The sequence below is a fragment of the Heterodontus francisci genome, chromosome 14 (assembly GCF_036365525.1).
Source record: "Heterodontus francisci isolate sHetFra1 chromosome 14, sHetFra1.hap1, whole genome shotgun sequence".
Lineage (NCBI taxonomy): Eukaryota > Metazoa > Chordata > Chondrichthyes > Heterodontiformes > Heterodontidae > Heterodontus > Heterodontus francisci.
Genome location: NC_090384.1, coordinates 104,884,259 through 104,903,033, shown reverse-complemented (window position 1 = coordinate 104,903,033; position 18,775 = coordinate 104,884,259). Strand labels below are relative to the sequence as shown.

The 18,775-nt window shown below is 46.1% G+C and overlaps 1 protein-coding gene across 7 annotated transcripts in view; it reads left to right on the top strand.

The window, feature by feature from the left end:
* The window catches only part of LOC137377196 (transcriptional enhancer factor TEF-1), a 301,232-nt gene that overhangs the window by 268,669 nt on the left and 13,788 nt on the right, over positions 1-18,775 (top strand). For all 7 annotated transcript variants that reach the window (XM_068046673.1, XM_068046670.1, XM_068046672.1 and 4 more), the window contains one exon: positions 12,902-13,042. In XM_068046673.1, coding sequence (XP_067902774.1) covers positions 12,902-13,042 — 141 coding nt within the window. The remainder of the gene's footprint in view (positions 1-12,901; positions 13,043-18,775) is intronic.

Here is an 18,775-nt window from a genome sequence, read left to right as displayed (position 1 = left end):
TTCTGGAGCCTGTTAAAAGTGACTCGAGCGAAGACTTTCCCCATTATGCTGAGCAGGGAGATTCCATGGTAGTTGTTGCAGTCACCCTTGTTCTTATAGAGGGTGATGATATTGGCATCGCGCATGTCCTGTGGTACTGCTCCCTTGTCCCAGCACAGGCAAAGCAGTTCATACAGTGCTGAAACTATAGCAGGCTTGGCACTCTTGATTATTTGAGGGGTAATGCCGTCCTTCCCAGGGGCTTTCCGCTGGCTAGAGAATCAATGGCATCACTGAGTTCTGATTTTGTTGGCTGTTCGTCCAGTTCATCCATGACTGGTAGAGACTGGGCTGCATTGAGGGCGGTATCAGTGACAACATTTTCCCTGGAGTACAGTTCTGGGTAGTGCTGCACCCAGCGGTCCATTTGCTTGCATTGGTCAGTAATTGTGTCCCCTGATTTAGATTTGAGGGGGGCGATCTTCTTGATGGTTGGCCCAAAAGCTCTCTTAATGCCATCATACATTCCTCTGATGTTTCTGATGTCAGAGGCCAGCTGAATATGACTGCATAGGTGTTGCCAGTAGTCATTTGCACAGCGCCTGGCTGTTCTTTGTGCAATGCTTCTGGCTGCATTAAGTGCTACGGATGTTAACTCGCTGGGGGCCTTCTTGTAGTTCAGCAGTGCACTGCACTTAGCAGCTAGGACAGGTTCCAGCTCTTCAAAGTGAGATTGAAACCAGTCTGCATTCCACTTCACACGTTTGCCATAGGTGGTCATTGCTGAGTCATAGATGGCGTCTCTGATGTGGGCCCACTTGGTCTCTGCATCCCCTCTAGGAGTGTTTTGAAGGGCTTTTTCAAGTGAATTGAGAAACTTATGTAACAGCTGTGGATGAGAAATTCTGCTAGTGTTGATGCGCGGGCGGCCCTTCTGCTTGGAGTGATGCAGCTTCTTTGGTTTGAGTCTAACTTTGCTGCACACCAGGGAGTGGTTGGTGTCGCAGTCCGCACTGTGGAAGCTGCGTGTGATTTGAACACTGTTTAAAGAGGCTCGCCTTGTGATGAGGTCCAGCTGGTGCCAACGATGCGATCTTGGGTGCCTCCAAGAAACCTGGTGACAGGGTTTAGTGTGAAAGAATGAGTTGGTGATGCAGAGGTTATGAAAAGTACACAACTCCAGCAGTCTCTGTCCATTCTCATTCATCCTTCCTATGCCATAGCGCCCCAGGCAGGAGGGCCATGAGTCATGGTCGGCCCCAACCCTGGCATTAAAGTCCCCCAGCAGGAACAGATGTTCGGTATTGGGGACGCTACTAATGATATTATGGAGTTCCTCATAGAACTGGTCTTTAACTTCGGGTGGGGAGCAGAGTGTTTTATTTATTTTTATTTTTTTATTTATTTAGAGATACAGCACTGAAACAGGCCCTTCGGCCCACCGAGTCTGTGCCAACCATTAACCACCCATTTGTACTAATCCTACACTAATCCCATATTCCTACCACCTGTCCCTACATTCCCCTACCACCTACCTATGCTAAGGGCAATTTATAATGGCCAATTTACCTATCAACCTGCAAGTCTTTTGGCTGTGGGAGGAAACCCACGCAGACACAGGGAGAACTTGCAAACTCCACACAGGCAGTACCCAGAATTGAACCCGGGTCACTGGAGCTGTGAGGCTGCGGTGCTAACCACTGCACCACTGTGCCACCAGTGTTGGAGCATAGATGCTGAGTCGGTGTACTGGACCAAAGGCGGTGAACAGTCGGATGGACAGTATGCGTTCTGAGCCATTTGAGGGTGGCTCGATCATGCTGAGCAAAGAGTTTCTGATGGTGAAGCCCACTCCATGCTGTCTTGGTTCTTCAGGATCCCTACCCTGCCAGAAGAAGGTGTAGTCTTGCTCTCTTAGAGATCCGCTCGCAGGGAGGCATGTCTCCTGAAGTGCTGCAATGTCCACATTGAGTCTACTGAGCTCGTTATTAATGATGGCGGTCTTCCGAGAATCGTTGATTTGTATAAGGTCTTCTGACAGGCCAGGACACACAGTTCTGGTGTTCCAGCTTGCAAAATGAAGAGCTGGTACCTTCTTTCCTTTTTTTGTCGTGCTGTTTGGTGCAGTGTTGCAGTCCACTTGTCGGGCAATGACCCTGAGCTCCAAGCACCCATTGAAGCAGGTGGACTGTGGCAGGACAGAACCTTACTGACAGGGGGCTGCCCCAGTTTGAAGTGGGCGGTAGCTGTCCAGTGAAATGTGATGACCTCTCCCACCGACAAAGGCAACCCGTCGCGCCCAATCTCCAGCCAATTGAGCTGGACTTATAACCCATAACTGCTGCCTTCTGTGTTGTTTTGGTCGATGTGAGGCGACTATGGAGTGACCTCTCCATGGTGCATGCCTGGTTGGATGTATGGAGGTTGTGAGTTGCCCAAGCGTCAAAACCCCCTCTTGGCCTTTCTGATGGGGTCCAAAGGAGTGCAGAGCACGACGTTTGGCACCGGTATGGCTGTAGGAACTGCCGGAAATATGCCAAAGGTGACACATGACCGCCTTCGAGGTTCCACTCCGGATTTTCTGTTAGTGTTTACTCCCTTAGCCTTGGTCTCTCCCGAGATGCCCACAAGGCAGTGGGATTGTTGGGGCCCCTGCTCAGCGTTAGGTGGATGCCGGTGGGGGGAGGGGGGTGCGGGATGGAAGGGAGTGTGGGGGGGGAGGGGTGCAGTGGGAAGGGGGTGCGAGGGGGAGCTGCAGGGGGGTAGGGTAAGGGGTGCAGGGGATGGGTGTGCAAGGGGGGAGCTGGGAAGGGGGTGCGAGGGGGTGGGGGGGTGCAAGGGGGGCGAGCTGGGAGGGGGGGAGTGGGGGGTGGGGGGAAGGTGGTGGAGGTAATAAAACATTTCATCAGCTCCCACCATTGTCCACTAGTGATCCTCACTCACTCAGAGCGGCCTCCTCCCTGGAGCCCGGCATGGCCGCACCGCCCTTCACGCTCGACACTCTGGACGGACAACGGAGTTCCCCGCCGGCTCGGGAGCAGCGACCTCGCTCCTTCATCTTTCAGGCGATCACCTTACTGGACTAGGTAGACTAATTGGTGATCAATAGTGCAGGTTTGGATGGCTTGCTGAAGACTGAAGAGCTTTCTTGTTTTTCTGGGTTGATGTGTCAGCTTTTTGGAGGAAAATCTGCAAATTCCAATTTCCATGCAGCAGAGATGATGTCTTGGTCAAAGATTCTGCAGTGGGCGATTGTGCGCGCACTGCTTCAGCAGATTGAGTTGATCTAATTGAAGTGTTGAAGATGATTAATGGAGTTGATAAGGTAGGGAGAAGAGAGAGAAACTATTTCCTGTAGTTGTTGGGGGGGGGTGTATGGGGAGGGGCGGTGTGGAGTCCAGAACAAGGGAGCATAACCTTAACATTTGGACTAGGCTGTTGAGATGCCAAGAAGCAGTTCTCCAGACAAAGGGTAGTGAAATCTGGAAATTCTCCTGCAAAATAACAGTTGAGGATGGGAGTCAATTGAAAGTGTCAAAACTGAGATGGATTGATTTTTGTTAGGTAAGAATATCAACAGTTGCATAACCAAGGCAGGTCGATGGAGTGAAGAGACTGATTAGCCTTGATCTAATTGAATGACGGAAAAGGCTCAAGTTGTTTCATGGCCTCCTCCTGGGAACTTAGGAACAAGAGAAGGCCAGTGAGCCACTTGAGTCTGTTCCACCATCCATTGAGCTCATGGCTGATCTCTATCTTAACTCCATCCAGCTGCCTTGGCTCCATATCCTTTTATATCTTTGTCTAGCAAGAATCTATCAAATTTACAGTTATTAATTGAGCTACCTTCTCCTCGTTTTTATGGGAGAGTATTTCACACTTCTTGCATGAAGAAATGTTTCCTAACTTCTCTCTAGAATGGTCTGGCTCTGATTTTAAAGTTACCTCCCCTTGTCCTTGACTCCCCCACCAGCAGAAAAAAAGTTTCTATCTACCCAATCAATTCATTTCAAAATCCCCAAAACGTCAATTAAATCACCCCCATAACTTTCTAAATTCCTAGTTTATGTAATCTCTCCTCACAATCTGACCCTTGGAGCCCTGGAAACATTTCTGGTGAATCTGTGCTGCACACCTTCCAAGACCAATAAATCCTCTGTTAAGGTGCAGCGCCCAGGGCAGGTCGATCTGCCTCAACATAGGTCAGACAGAGCTGAATTGCTTTTGTGAGCAAAGTTTACAGATTGCAAGATGTTTGTAAATTTCAGACTGCAGGACAGGAGGGAGAAAGAACCCATTGTATTTGTCGTAAGGATGTTTTGCCACTGATGGGCTGGAGTGTTAAAACTTGGATATAAATAGACACTACTGTATCATGAATGTTAATCATATAGCATGAGCGTTACATACAAGTTATTAGCAGAATTAGGCCATTCAGATCACACATTCCATTTTGGTGTTTATCCTCCACATGAGCAATATCCTGATTCATGTGCCCACTCTTTACCCATATCTCATCATCCCCTTTCCTTTATAATCTGTTCTTCAAAATTAACATGATCACTGTTTCAATCATTAACACCGGTCATGCATTTCACAGCCTACAACCATCTGTGTAAAACAACAACATGCATTAATATAGCATCTTTAACACAGTAAAAATGTCCCAAGGTGCTTCACAGAAGTGATTATCAAGCAAAGATTGACACCAAGTGGCATAAAAATATATTAGGACAATTAACCAAAAGCGTAGGCAATGAATTGATTTGAACGAGCAACTTGAAGAGAGAGATAGAGAGACAGACAGGAAGGTTCAGGGAAGGAATTCTAGTCCTTAAGGTCTAGGCAGTTGAATTCAATATCGAAGCGAAAATAGAAACTCCAAAATGCATTTAGGTATTTGTTCACCTCCAGTTGCAGCATGTTCGGTAATGGATTCATCCATTTATTTCTTGTGTTTAGCATTTTGAGAAGGTAAACACAGGACCACTTGCTATCCATGGCCAATAAGAACAGCAAACAACTTGGGTAAGATTAAGTGACATTGACTGTGTCCGGGGATGTGCGTAACTGCGATCAATGAGAGCTCGCCTCAGATTTGACTTCTTCTGTGCTTGGCAATATCCAGTAGCAACATGGCAAAGACTGGCCTACAAACGACTGCAGTCTCTCATAACATGATTGGCTTTTAATGCCTTCTGAGGTTGCCTAACAAGCCACTCGTTTGTTCAAAAAGGCCCAACACGAACTTCTCAGGGAAACTAGGGATGGACCATAAATGTGAGCTTGCCAGCAACGCCCCATATGATCATTTCGCACAGAAGAGGGCCATTCAGCCCATCAAACCTGTGCTGGCACTCTAAAAGAGATATTCAAATAGAACCACTTCCCTGCGCTTTTCCCATAGCCCTGCAAATCTTTCCTTTTTAAAGTATATATCCAATTCCTATTTGAATCTGCTTTCGCCACCCTTCTCGGCACTGCATCCTGTGAACACCGCAATAGAAATGTCCTAATTATACTGGAATGTAATTCATACCTTTGTTACCTCTAGAATTGACTATTCCAGTGCTCTCCTGGCTGGCCTCCCATCTCCCACCTTACATACACTTGATCTCATCCAAAACTCTGCTGTCCATATGTTAACTTGCACCAAGTCCAGTTCACCCATCACTCCTCTGCTTGCTGACCTTCATTGGCTCCCAGTCTGGCAATGTCTCAGTTTTAAAATTCAGTTCCTTCCCTGGCTCCTCCCCTCCCTATCTCTGTAATCTCCACTAGCCCTCCAACCCTTCGAGACCTCTGCTCTCCTCCAGTTCTGGCCTCTTGCACGTCCCCGATTTTAATCGCTGTACCAGTGATGGCCGTCTTTTCAGCTGCCTGGGCCCTAAGCTCTTGAATTCCTTCCCTAAATCTCCCCACCTCTCTACCTGTCTCTCCTTTAAGACGCTTGTTAAAATCTACCTATTTAACCAAGCTTTTAGTCATCTGTCCGAATATCTGCTTATGTGCCTTGTTATGTTTGATCATTGCTCCAGTGAAGCATCTTGGGGAATGTTACTGTGTAAAGATGCTGTATATTGTTGTAATTGGACAAAATTTGAAACTGAGGCACGTAAGGAGATACTAGGACAGGTGACCAAATGCGTGGTCAGAGAAAGAGGTATTAAGGAGCATCTTAAAGGGAGAGAGATTTGGGGAGGCAATTCCAGAGCTTAGGGTCTTGACATCTGAAAGCATAGCTGCTGATGGTGGGGCGAAGAAAGTGGGGATTGCGCAAGAGTGTCCGAATTGGAGGTGTGCAGATTCTGGGACTCAAGTCTCTGGAGTGGGAATTGAACCCATGACTTTTGACTCGGAGGCAAGCATGCTGAAGAATTAATACCCAGAGGAATGTTGGTTTCTATGGAACGATTCCCAGCATTAAAAATCTCTTGTTTCCAGGAGAGCAGGAGTAAGAACGAGAAATATAGGACCTTACACTTGTGGGAAAAAATCCAATACAGCGCTATACTTTGCATTTGCTTTGTTTAGGCTGGCTTGGTTTCCAAACAGGGCTGGGTGTTTGAATTTCATTATTCAGTTTGGCAAAGGTCGTTGGTGTGATTCCTCTGCAGCTTTTCCATCATATTTGTTTTTCCTAATGCCGCCCCATTGCTAATCCTGTGAGCTGTCGTGTAATTAATGGCAAATTGCGTATTTCCTTTGAATGTCCGACATTCATAATTTGTCAGTAAAATCTCCAGTAGATTCGTTACAAAAGCCTAACTAGGTCAAACAGCATCCGTGTTGGCTATTGTGGGCAGCGGAAGTGTACGGTATGTGACAGCCTTCCAAAAGTAATTGTACTACAGCTGAAAGCAATTACAGTCAGAAAATTAAGACACTGGCAATCTGACCTTTATTTCTCCCTTGGGTTACAGTTTCATTTGCTATAGTGAGCAGAATAGCCAAGCAACATCCGAACAAACATTTGTATAATTTTTTTTTTTTAGCCTGGGCAATTGCCAGAATAATATATAAACAATTAAAAAAAAAAGAATAATATCTCAAACTGATGTCATTCCATCGATATGTATGTTCTTTGTCTATCGAACTCAAAGTATCTCAAGCAGCAGCATCACAAATTGTTACAGATGCAGAATTAGCTTCAGGAATTGGGGGAAGGCCGATTTCAATATGATAAAACAGAGTCTGGCCAAAGTGGACTGGGAGCAGCTACTTGTAGGAAAGTCTACATCACATCAGTGGGAGTCATTCAAAGACGAAATAGTGAGAGTTCAGAGCCAACATGTTAAGGTGGAGGGTAGGACCAACAAGTCCAGGGAACCCTGGATGTCAAGGGATGTAGTGGATTGGATCAGGAAAAAAAGGAGGCTTACAGCAGACCCCGGGTGCTGAAAACAGCAGAGGCACTAGAGGAGTATAGAACGTGTAGGGTGGCACTTAAAATAGTAATTAGGAGAGCGAAGAAGGGACATGAAAAAAACACTGGGCAAGATAAAGGAAAATCCCAAGGCGTTTTATAAGTATATTAAGGGTAAGAGGATAACCAGGGAAAGAGTAGGGACCAACGTGGCAATCTTTGTGTGGAGCCGGAGGACATAGGTAAGGTTTTAAATGATTACTTTTCATCGATGTTCGCTATGGAGAAGGACGATGTAGGTGTAGAGATCAGGGAGGGGGATTGTGATGTACTTGAACATATTAACATTGAAAGGGAGGAAGTATTAGCTGTTTTAACGGGCTTAAAAGTGGATAAATCCTCAGCCCCAGATGAGATGTATCCCAGGCTGTTATGTGAGGCAAGGGAGGAGATAGCAGGGGCTTTGACACAAATTTTCAAATCCTCTTTGGCCACAGGAGAGGTACCAGAAAACTGGAAAACAGCGAATGTGGTACCATTGTTCACGAAGGGTAGCAGGGATAAAACAGGTAATTACAGGCCGGTGAGTCTAACATCAGTGGTAGGGAAACTATTGGAAAAGATTCGGAGGGGCAGGATTAATCTCCACTTGGAGAGGCAGGGATTAATCAGGGATAGTCAGCATGGCTTTGTCGGGGAGATCGTGTTTAACTAACATGATTGAATTTTTCAAGGCCGTGACTAGATGTGTCGATGAGGGTAAAGCAGTAGATGTAGTATACATGGATTTCAATAAGGCTTTTGATAAGGTCCCGCATGGGAGATTGGTTAAGAAGGTAAGAGCACATGGGATACAGGGTCATTTGGCAAATTGGATCCAAAATTGGCTTAGTGGTAGGAGGCAGAGGATAGTGGTTGAGGGCTGTTTTTGCGATTGGAAGCCTGTGACCAGTGGTGTACCACAGGTGTCAGTGCTGGGACCCTTGCTGTTGGTAGTGTACATTAATGATTTAGACGTGAATATAGGAGGTATGATCAGTAAGTTTGCAGATGACACGAAAATTGGTGATGTTGTAAATAGTGAGGAGCTTAGATTACAGGACGATATAGATGGGCTGGTAAGATGGGCAGAGCAGTGGCAAATGGAATTTAATCCTGAAAAGTGTAAGGTGATGCATTTTGGGAGGACAAACAAGGCAAGGGAATATACAATGATGGTAGGACCGTAGAAAGTACAGAGGGTCAGAAGGACCTTGGTGTATGTGTCCTTAGATTGCTGAAGGCAGCAGCACAGGTAGATAAGGTGGTTAGGAATGCCTATGGGATACTTGCCTTTATTAGCCGAGGCATTGAATATAAGAGCAGGGAGGTTATGATGGAACTGCATAAAGCGCTAGTTAGGCCACAGCTGGAGTACTGTGTATAGTTCTGGTTGCCACACTATAGGAAGGATGTGATTGCACTGGAGAGCGTGCAGAGCAGATTCACCAGGATGTTGCCTGGGCTGGAGCATTTCAGCTATGAAGACAGACTTAAGAGGCTAGGGTTGTTTTCCTTGGAGCAGAGAAGGCTGAGGGGGGACATGATTGAGGGGCATTGATAAGTTAGATAGGAAGAAACTTTTTCCCTTAGCGGACAGGTCAATAACCAGGGGGCATAGATTTAAGGTAAGGGGCAGGAAGTGTGTGGTTGGAATCTGGAACGCACTGCCTGAAGAGGTGGTAGACGCAGGAACCGTCTCAACATTGAAGAAGTATTTAGGTGAGCACTTGAAATGCCATAGCATACAAGGCTGCGGGCCAAGTGCAGGAATGTGGGATTAGAATAGTTGGGTGCTGGATGGCCGGCACAGACATGATGGGCCGAAGGGCCTGTTTCTGTGCTGTATGACTCTATGACTCTAAAAGCTAATAACATCTTGCATTTATATAGCGTCTCTAACGTAATAAAACATGCCAAGGCGCTTCACAGCAACAGTTATCAGAGAAAATTTGACACCAAGCCACGTAAGGAAAAATTAAGACAGGTGACCAAAAGCTTGGTATGTTTTAAGGAGTGTTTTATAGGAGGAGTTAAAGGTAGAGAGATTTGGAGAGGGGATTCCAGAATTTAGGGGCTTGGCAGCTGAAGGCACAGCCGCCAATGGTGGGGTGAAGGGAGGATGGATAAGAGCCCATAGTTAGAGGAACACAGATTTCTCGGAGGGATATGGGATTGCATGAGGTTGTAGAGAAAGTAAGAGGGCGAAGTCATGGAGGGATTTGAACACAAGGATGGTAATTTTAAATTTGTAGGTTGCTGGACCAAGATGCCCCAAAGCACTTCGCGACCAATGAATTATCTTTTAAATCTAATCACTGTAGTTGAGTAAACAGGTGAATCTGCCAAGTGGTACATAACGAGGTCCCACAACCTGTAAATGAGAGGAATGTATATTGATGTTGCTTATTCTTTTGCTAGACAAGGGTATTAAGGGATTGTGGAGCCAAAACAGAGAGATGAGGCTGAATTTTACAGACCCCTGACGTCGGAGGTCATGGTGGGGAGGTGTAAGCGGAAAATGCCTCCAGAAGAGGCCCGCCACGGACCTTGATGCCGGGAAGGCCTGGCCCCATATTGCCGGCAGTGGCGAGGCCTCTTGGTGCACCCCCCGCCACTAGGCACCAGGAGCCCAATTTACATATGTAAAATAATTTACATACCTGAATTAATCACCGTTGCACTCCCGCCGTCCATTCTGGAGCGATATTTGTGGCGGTGGCCAAAACTCCCGTGCCTTCGGATCCCCATCTTGGGATCCGAGGTGGAACGCTGGTAGGGAGGGGGGAGCAGGTAAGTTTTTCAGTGCAGTGGGGAGAGCAGCATCAGAGTGATTTCATTGGTGTAAGGGATGGTGGAAAGGGGTAAAGATTAAAGTTCATGAACATTGTGGGGGGTGGGGGGGGAAGGTCAGGTGGGCTGGGGAAGTGTTTTGGTTGCGGGGGGGGAGAGGTCAAGTAATTTTATGGTTATTGGGGGGTGGGGGAGAAGAGGCAATATAAATGGATCTAAATTTTTTTTTATTGCATTTACCTTTAAAAATTTAAATTGAATGGAAGGGCTCAAAGCCCTTTAAAAATGGCATCAGCACCTGCACAAAGGCTGCAGACTCTATTGCCGGGGACGGACATTGTTTACGTAAATCAGTGGAAATGTAAAATGCAGCCCATGGAGTTAAGAGACAGGTCAGCCATAGTCACGTTGAATGGCCGAACAGGCTTGATGGGCTGAATGACCTCTTCCTGTTCCTATGCTTGAGGAATAATTATTTGCCAAGACACCAGGAGAACTCCATTCTGGAACTGTGTTTAGGAAACTTCAACATTCAACTCATTTACCAAGAGCAGACAGTGTTTAGTGTCTCTGACATTGCGGCACTCCCTCAGAGCAGCGCAGAACAGTCAAGCTACATTTGTTTTACATATTACATAGAATATACAGCACAAAATCCTCTTCCCACCCCTCTTCAAAAAAGGAATTGATAGGGTAGATAGAGGGAAACCTTTTCTTCTGGTGGTGGCTATCTGGGACAAGTGAACAAAACCTGAATATCAGAGCCAGGCCATTCAGGAATGAAGTTAAATGCTTCTTCACATGAAAGACGTATACCACAAAAAGCAGTATCTGCCAGTTATAATTTTTAATGTGATCAATAGATTTTTGCGGGTCAAGGATAATAAAGGATGTTGAGCCAAGGCATGTGGATGGAATCAGGATATCGATCAGCCATGATCTCATTGAATAGTGGAACAGGCTCAAAGGCTGAATCGCCTCCTCCTGTTGCTATGTTCCTAAAACTATCAGCATATCTTTCTATTCCTTTCTCCCTCATGTGTTTCTTTGGCTTCCCTTTAGATGCATCTATACGATTCACCTCAACCACTCCCTGTGGTAGCGAGTTCCACATTCTCACCACTCACTGGGTAAAGATGTTTCGCCAAAATTCCTTGTTGGATTAGTGATTTCTTAAGTTTATGGCCCCCCTAGACTTGGACACCCCCACAAAAAGAAAAAAAAAGAAACACTTGAATTTATATAGCACTTTTCATAACCACCAGACGTCTCAAAGCGCTTTACAGCCATTGACGTACTTTCTGGAGTCACTGTTATAATGTAGGAAACGTGACAGCCCATTTGCGCACAGCAAGCTCCCACAAGCAGCAATGTGATTATCACCAGATAATCATTTTTTATGATAATTAAGGGATAAATATTGGCCAGGACTGCTCTTCCTCAAAGTAATCTTTTGCATGTACCTGAGAAGGCTGATGGGGCCTCAGTTTAATGTCTCATCCGAAAGACGGCATCTCTGACAGCGCAGCACTCCCTCAGTATTGATTTATATGCTCAAGTACTGGAGTGGGACTTGAACCTGGAACCTTGTTACTCAGAGGCAAAAGTGCTACCCACTGAACCACCAGTGACACTTCTGACCCAACTCTAAACATCTTTATGTCCACCCTATCAAACTACTTTATAATCTTAAAGACCCCTATCACCCCTCAAGTCATCTTTTTCTAGACAAAGGAGAATTATGTACTTGGAGGAAAAAGATTGGAGGGATATAGGGAAAGAGCAAGGGAGTGGGACTAACTGAATTGCTGTTCAAAAGGACTGGCGCAGACTCAACAGGCCAAATGGCCTCTCTCTGTGCTGTGCAATTCTTTGATTCTGATTCTATGTTCGTTGGATGTGGGTGTTGCTGGCAAGTCTGGTATTTATTGTCAATTGCTAGTTGCCCTGAGAGGGTGGTTCAACTTATAGCTCTTGTTAATAACACTATTGTCTGCTATTTGTGTCCCAGTTTTGGTCAGAGCACCTCTCTATATCTAATCAATTTCCCTTCAGTCTGTTCAGTTGGCTATAAAAGATCACTGTTTGAAAAAGAGCAGCTCTCCTTCAGTGTCATGTGTAATGTCCCTCAGCCTGCATCACCAGGTCAGGTTAACTCTAAATATTGCAGGAGATTGTTGGCTGTGGCTTAGTGGGTAGCTCTCTCACCTCTGAGTCAGAAGGCTATATATAGGTTCAAGTCCCACTGCAGAGACTTGAACAGAAAGATCAAGGCTGATAATCCAGATAGTACTGAGGGAGTCTGCACTGTTGGAATTGAAGCCTTTCAGATGAGATATTAAACCCAGGCTCCGTCTGCCCTCTCAATGGATGTAAAAGGTTCCTTGGTACTATTTCAAGGAAGAGCAGGGTAGTTCGCCCTGGGCCAATATTTATCCCTTAACCAACATCGCAAAAATAGATTATCTGATTGTTATCACATTGCTCCTGTGGGAGCTTGCTGTGTGTAAATTGGCTGCTTCAATTCCTACGTTACAACAGTAACTACCCTTCAAAAATACTTCATTAACTGTAAAGCTCTTTGGGACATCCAATGGTTGTGAAAGGCTATATGTAAATGCAAGTCTTTTTCTTTTCAGAAACTTAGCTGTTTTTTTCCTCTCTGTTTTGAAACTTTTTTTTTTGTGTTGTGATTTAATTCTCTTCTTTTGATGTGTCCCACAGGCTGACCTGAATTGCAATATTCAGGATGATGCAGGAGCATTTTACGGAGTCACTAGTCAATATGAGAGCTCAGAAAACATGACAATCACTTGCTCAACCAAGGTTTGCTCATTTGGAAAACAAGTAGTTGAAAAAGTAGAGGTGAGTTTGTTCAAGATGAGACAACTTTGGACAAATAAACCTTGCTTGTGTTTTTCAGATTTGTTAATGTGTTACCAAGGTGATAAACTTGAACCATGTGACAGCTTTACAAACAATAATTCAGCCCGTCGTGCCTGTGCCAGCACTTTGGTAGAGTTTTCCAATTAGTCCCACTTTCCCCGCTCTTTCCCCATAGCCCTGCAAAGTTTTCCCCTTCAAGTATTTATCCAACTCCCTTTTGAAAGTTAGGGTGATGGAAGCAGATTCAACACTTTCAAGCAGGACATTCCAGATCACAACAACTCGCATTGTAAAAAAAAAAATTCATCTCCCTTCTGGTTCTTTTGCAAATTATTTTGAATCTGTGTCCTCTGTTTATCGATCCTCCTGCCAATGGAAACAGTTTTTCGTTATTTACTCCTATCAAAACCTCTCATGATTTTGAACACCTCTATTGAATCTCCCCTTAACCTTCGAACGAGAACAATCCCAGCTTCTCCAGTCCCTCCACATAACTGTGGTCCCTCATCCCTGGTACCATTCTAGTAATTGTCCTCTACACCCTCTGCAAGGCCTTGACGTCCTTCCTAAAGTGTGATGACCAGGATTGGACGCAGTACCCCAGCCTAACCAAAGTTCAGAATTTTTTAGCTTAACTTCCTTGTTTTTTGTTCGCTTCCTCTTTTTATAAAGCCAAGGATCCCATACATTTTGTTTTAGCTGTCTCAACTTGTCCTGCCACCATCAAAGCTGAATGGCCACCCTCATTTGTATTCATCATTTCTGCTGGCAGGAAGGTCGGTAACCAGAGGACATAGATTGAGGATAATTTACAAAAGAACCAGAGTGGGCATGAGGCGTATGCTTGTTTTTTTTTTTCTTAAACACAGTGGGTTGTTGTGATCTGCGATGCATAGCATGAGGAAGTGGTGGAAACAAATTCATAAGCAACTTTCAAAGGGAATTGGATAAATACTTGAAAAGGCTAAAAGTGTAGGGCTGTAGGGGAAAAAGCAGGAGGAGTGGGAGTAAACTGAAAGTTCTCTCAAAGAGCTGGCAAAGACTTGGTGGGCCCAATGGCCTCCTTCTGTGTTGTAAGATTCTACAGACCCCAACATTATCTGATTTAGATATATTTGCACATTGTTTGTTGTTTCAACGAACTGTGTCCCTGCTGCAACGCCCCCCCCCCCCCCCCCCCATTTCCATTTCTGACACCACATAGAGTACATGAGGAGAAACTGTTTCCAGTGGCTATGGGTTCTGTAACCAGAGGACACAGATTTAAGGTAATTGGCAAAAGAGGGAAGACGTGGAGATATTTTTTATGCAGCAAGTTGTGGTTTGCAATTCGCTGCCTGGAAGGTCGATGGAAGCCGATACAATAGCAATTTTCAAAAGGGAAATGGATATATAACTGAGGTGAAAAAAATTTGCAGGGCTGTGGGGGAAAAAGCAGGCGGAGTGGGACTATGGGACAGCTCTTCCAAAAAAAAAATGCTGGCACACGATTGGCCAAATGGCCTCCTTCTGTGCTGCATGATTCTATATCCCCATCTCTGTTAAATATGTTCTGAAAAGTTAGAAATGCCAATGCAAACATCACATCCAAGGGCTATGCAAGTTAATTGCATTCTACTTCGGCTGGATCCTTCCCTCCCTCTCGTGACCCGATCAGGCCTGACAAACCCAAACCTGAGCTAAGACCCGAGTGCAAATCTTTTGTTTTGAGATAAAGGTTGCATTTACCTTACAGCAAAGGTGTTGGTGTAAAGCAAGATTTATTTCAGACTAGTGCTGAGAGTTCTCTGGTGTACTTGATACTTACTGTTGAACTAGCCTTGGAAAGAGTGCAGTACAGATTCACCAGAATGTTACCAGGCCTCCAAGGATTAGATTATGAAGAGAGATTAATTAAACTAGATTTATATTCCCTGGAATATAGAAGGCTAAGGGGTGATTTAATTGAGGTTTTTAGGATTTTCAAAGGAATTGTTAGGCTACAAACCTGAATGTCAGGCAAAGATTCATTTGAATTAAAGGGTTTGAAGGGGTAGATATAGAGAAATTGTTTCCACTTGCAGGTGAGAATAGAACTAGGGTCACAACTATAAGATAGTCACTAATAAATCCAATAGAGAATGTAGGAGAGACATCATTACCCAGAGAGTGGTGAGAATGTGGAACTCACTACCACAGGGAGTTGAGGCAAATAGCATAGACGCATTTATGAGGAAGCTAGATATGTACATGAGGGAGAAAGGAATAGAAGGATATGCTGATAGAGTGAGATGAAGGTGGTCAAAGTGTGGAACTCACTCCCTCCACTATAGCTGGAGTACCATCTACTGGATGGCCTGCAGGAACTCACCAAGGCTTCCTCGACAGCACTTCCCAAACCTGTGACGTCCACATCCTATGGTGCCTGGGAACACCAGCACCTCCAAGTCACATAACAATCCTGATTTGGAACTATGTCACCGTCCCTTCATTGTTGCTGGGTCAAAATCGTGGAACTCCCTCCCTAACAACATGGTGTACATTCGCCACACACTGCAGCAGTACAAGAAGATGGCTGACCAGCACCTTCTCAAGGGGTAACTGGAGATGGGGAGCAAAGTTTAAAAAAAAAAAAAATTGTACCCACCACCTGTGCCCATTCCATTAAGCTGTCTGTATCCTCCTGAAGTCTTTTACTGGCTGAAAGAACTTGGGGTTTTCAGACTGTGAAAGAGTTATCTGAGAGGTGACCTTATAGAGAGATACAAATTTTTTTTTTATTCATTCATGGGATGTGGGCGTCACTGGCTAGGCCAGCATTTATTGCCCATCCCTAATTGCCCTTGAGAAGGTGGTGGTGAGCTGCCTTCTTGAACCGCTGCACTCCATTTGGGGTAGGTACACCCACAGTGCTGTTCGGAAGGGAGTTCCAGGATTTTGACCCAGCGACAGTGAAGGAACGGCGATATAGTTCCAAGTCAGGATGGTGCGTGACTTGGATGGGAACTTGCAGGTGGTGATGTTACCATGTATTTACTGCCCTTGTCCTTCTAGTTGGTAGAGGTCATGGGTTTGTAAGGTGCTGTCTAAGGAGCCTTGGTGCATTGCTGCAGTGCGTCTTGTAGATGGTACACACTGCTGCCACTGTGCGCCAGTGGTGGAGGGAGTAAATATTTGTGGATGGGGTGCTAATCAAACGGGCTGCTTGGTCCTGGATTCTGTCGAGCTTCTTGAGTGTTGTTGGAGCTGCACCCATCCAGGCAAGTGGAGAGTATTCCATCACACTCCTGACTTGTGCCTTGTAGATGGTGGACAGGCTTTGGGGAGTTAGGAGGTGAGTTACTCGCCTCAGGATTCCTAGCCTGTGACCTGCTCTTGTAGCCACGGTATTTATATGGCTACTCCAGTTCAGTTTCTGGTCAATGGTAGCTCCTAGGATGTTGATAGTGGGGGATTCAGTGATGGTAATGCCATTGAATGTCAAGGGGAGATAGTTAGATTCTCTCTTGTTGGAGATGGTCATTGCCTGGCACTTGTGTGGCGCGAATGTTACTTGCCACTTATCAGCCCAAGCCTGGATATTGTCCAGGTCTTGCTGCATTTCTACACGAACTGCTTCAGTGTCTGAGGAGTCACGAATGGTGCTGAACATTGTGCAATCATCAGCGAACATCCCCACTTCTGACCTTATGATTGAAGGAAGGTCATTGATGAAGCAGCTGAAGAAGGTTGGGCCTAGGACACTACCCTGAGGAACTCCTGCAGTGATGTCCTAGAGCTCAGATGATTGACCTCCAACAACCACAACCATCTTCCTTTGCGCTAGGTATGACTCCAGCGAGTGGAGGGTTTTCCCCCTGATTCCCATTGACCTCAGTTTTGCTAGGGCTCCTTGATGCCATACTCGGTCAAATGCTGCCTTGATGTCAAGGGCAGTCACTCTCACCTCACCTCACCTCTTGAGTTCAGCTCTTTTGTCCATGTTTGAACCAAGGCTGTGATGAGGTCAGGAGCTGAGAGGCCCTGGCGGAACCCAAACTGAGCGTCACTTGCTCAGCAAGTGCCGCTTGATGGCACTGTTGATGACACCTTCCATCACTTTACTGATGATTGAGAGTAGGCTGATGGGGCAGTAATTGGCTGCGTTGGACTTGTCCTGTTTTTTGTGTACAGGACATACCTGGACAATTGTCCATATTGCAGGGTAGATGCCAGTGTTGTAGCTGTACTGGAACAGCTTGGCTAGGGGCGCGGCAAGTTCTGGAGCACAAGTCTTCAGTACTGTTGCTGGAATATTGTCAGGGCCCATAGCTTTTGCAGTATCCAGTGCCTTCAGTCGTTTCTTGATATCACGCGGAGTGAATCGAATTGGCTGAAGTCTGGTATCTGTGATGCTGGGGATTTCAGGAGGAGGCCGAGATGGATCATCAACTTGGCACTTCTGGCTGAAGATTGTTGCAAATGCTTCAGCCTTATCTTTCGCACTGATGTGCTGGGCTCCCCCAACATTGAGGATGGGGATGTTTGTGGAGCCACCTCCTCCAGTTAGTTGTTTAATTGTCCACCACCATTCACGGCTGGATATGGCAGGACTGCAGAGCTTAGATCTGATCCGTTGGTTATGGGATCACTTAGCTCTGTCTATCGCATGCTGCTTACGCAGTTTGGCATGCAAGTAGTCCATTGTTGTAGCTTCACCAGGTTGACACCTCTTTTTGAGGTATGCCTGGTGCTGCTCCTGGCATGCCCTCCTGCACTCTTCATTGAACCAGGGTTGGTCTGCTGGCTTGATGGTAATGGTAGAGTGGGGGTTATGCCGGGCCATGAGGTTACAGATTGTGGTTGAGTACAATTCTGCTGCTGCTGATGGCCCACAGCGCCTCATCGATGCCCAGTTTTGCATTGCTAGATCTGTTCGAAATCTATCCCATTTAGCACGGTGATTGTGCCACACAACACGATGGACGGTATCCTCAATGTGAAGGCGGGACTGTGTCTCCACAAGGACTGTGCGGTGGTCACTCCTACCAATACTGTCATGGACAGAAGCATCTGCGGCAGGCAGATTGGTGAGGACGAGGTCAAGTATGTTTTTCCCTCGTGTTGGTTCCCCCACTACCTGCCGCAGACCCAGTCTAGCAGCTATGTTCTTTAGGACTCAGCCAGCTCGGTCAGTAGTGGTGCTACCGAGCCACTCTTGGTGATGGACATTGAAGTCCCCCACCCAGAGTACATTTTGTGCCCTTGCCACCCTCAGTGCTTCCTCCAAGTGGTGTTCAACATGGAGGAGTACGGAGTCATCAGCTGAGGGAGGGCGGTAGGTGGTAATCAGCAGGAGGTTACCTTGCCCATGTTTGACCTGATGCCATGAGACTTCATGGGGTCCGGAGTCGATGTTGAGGACTCCCAGGGCAACTTCCTCCCTACTGTATACCACTCTGCCACCACCTCTGCTGGGTCTGTCCTGCCGGTGGGACAGGACATACCCGGGGATGGTGATGGCAGTGTCTGGGACATTGTCTGTAAGGTATGATTCCGTGAGTATGACTATGTCAGCCTGTTGCTTGACTAGTCTGTGGGACAGCTCTCTCAACTTTGGCACAAGCCCCCAGATGTTAGTAAGGAGGACTGTGCAGGGTCGACAGGGCTGGGTTTGCCGTTGTCGTTTCCGGTGCCTAGGTCGATGCCGGGTGGTCCGTCCAGTTTCATTCCTTTTTATAGACTTTGTAGCAG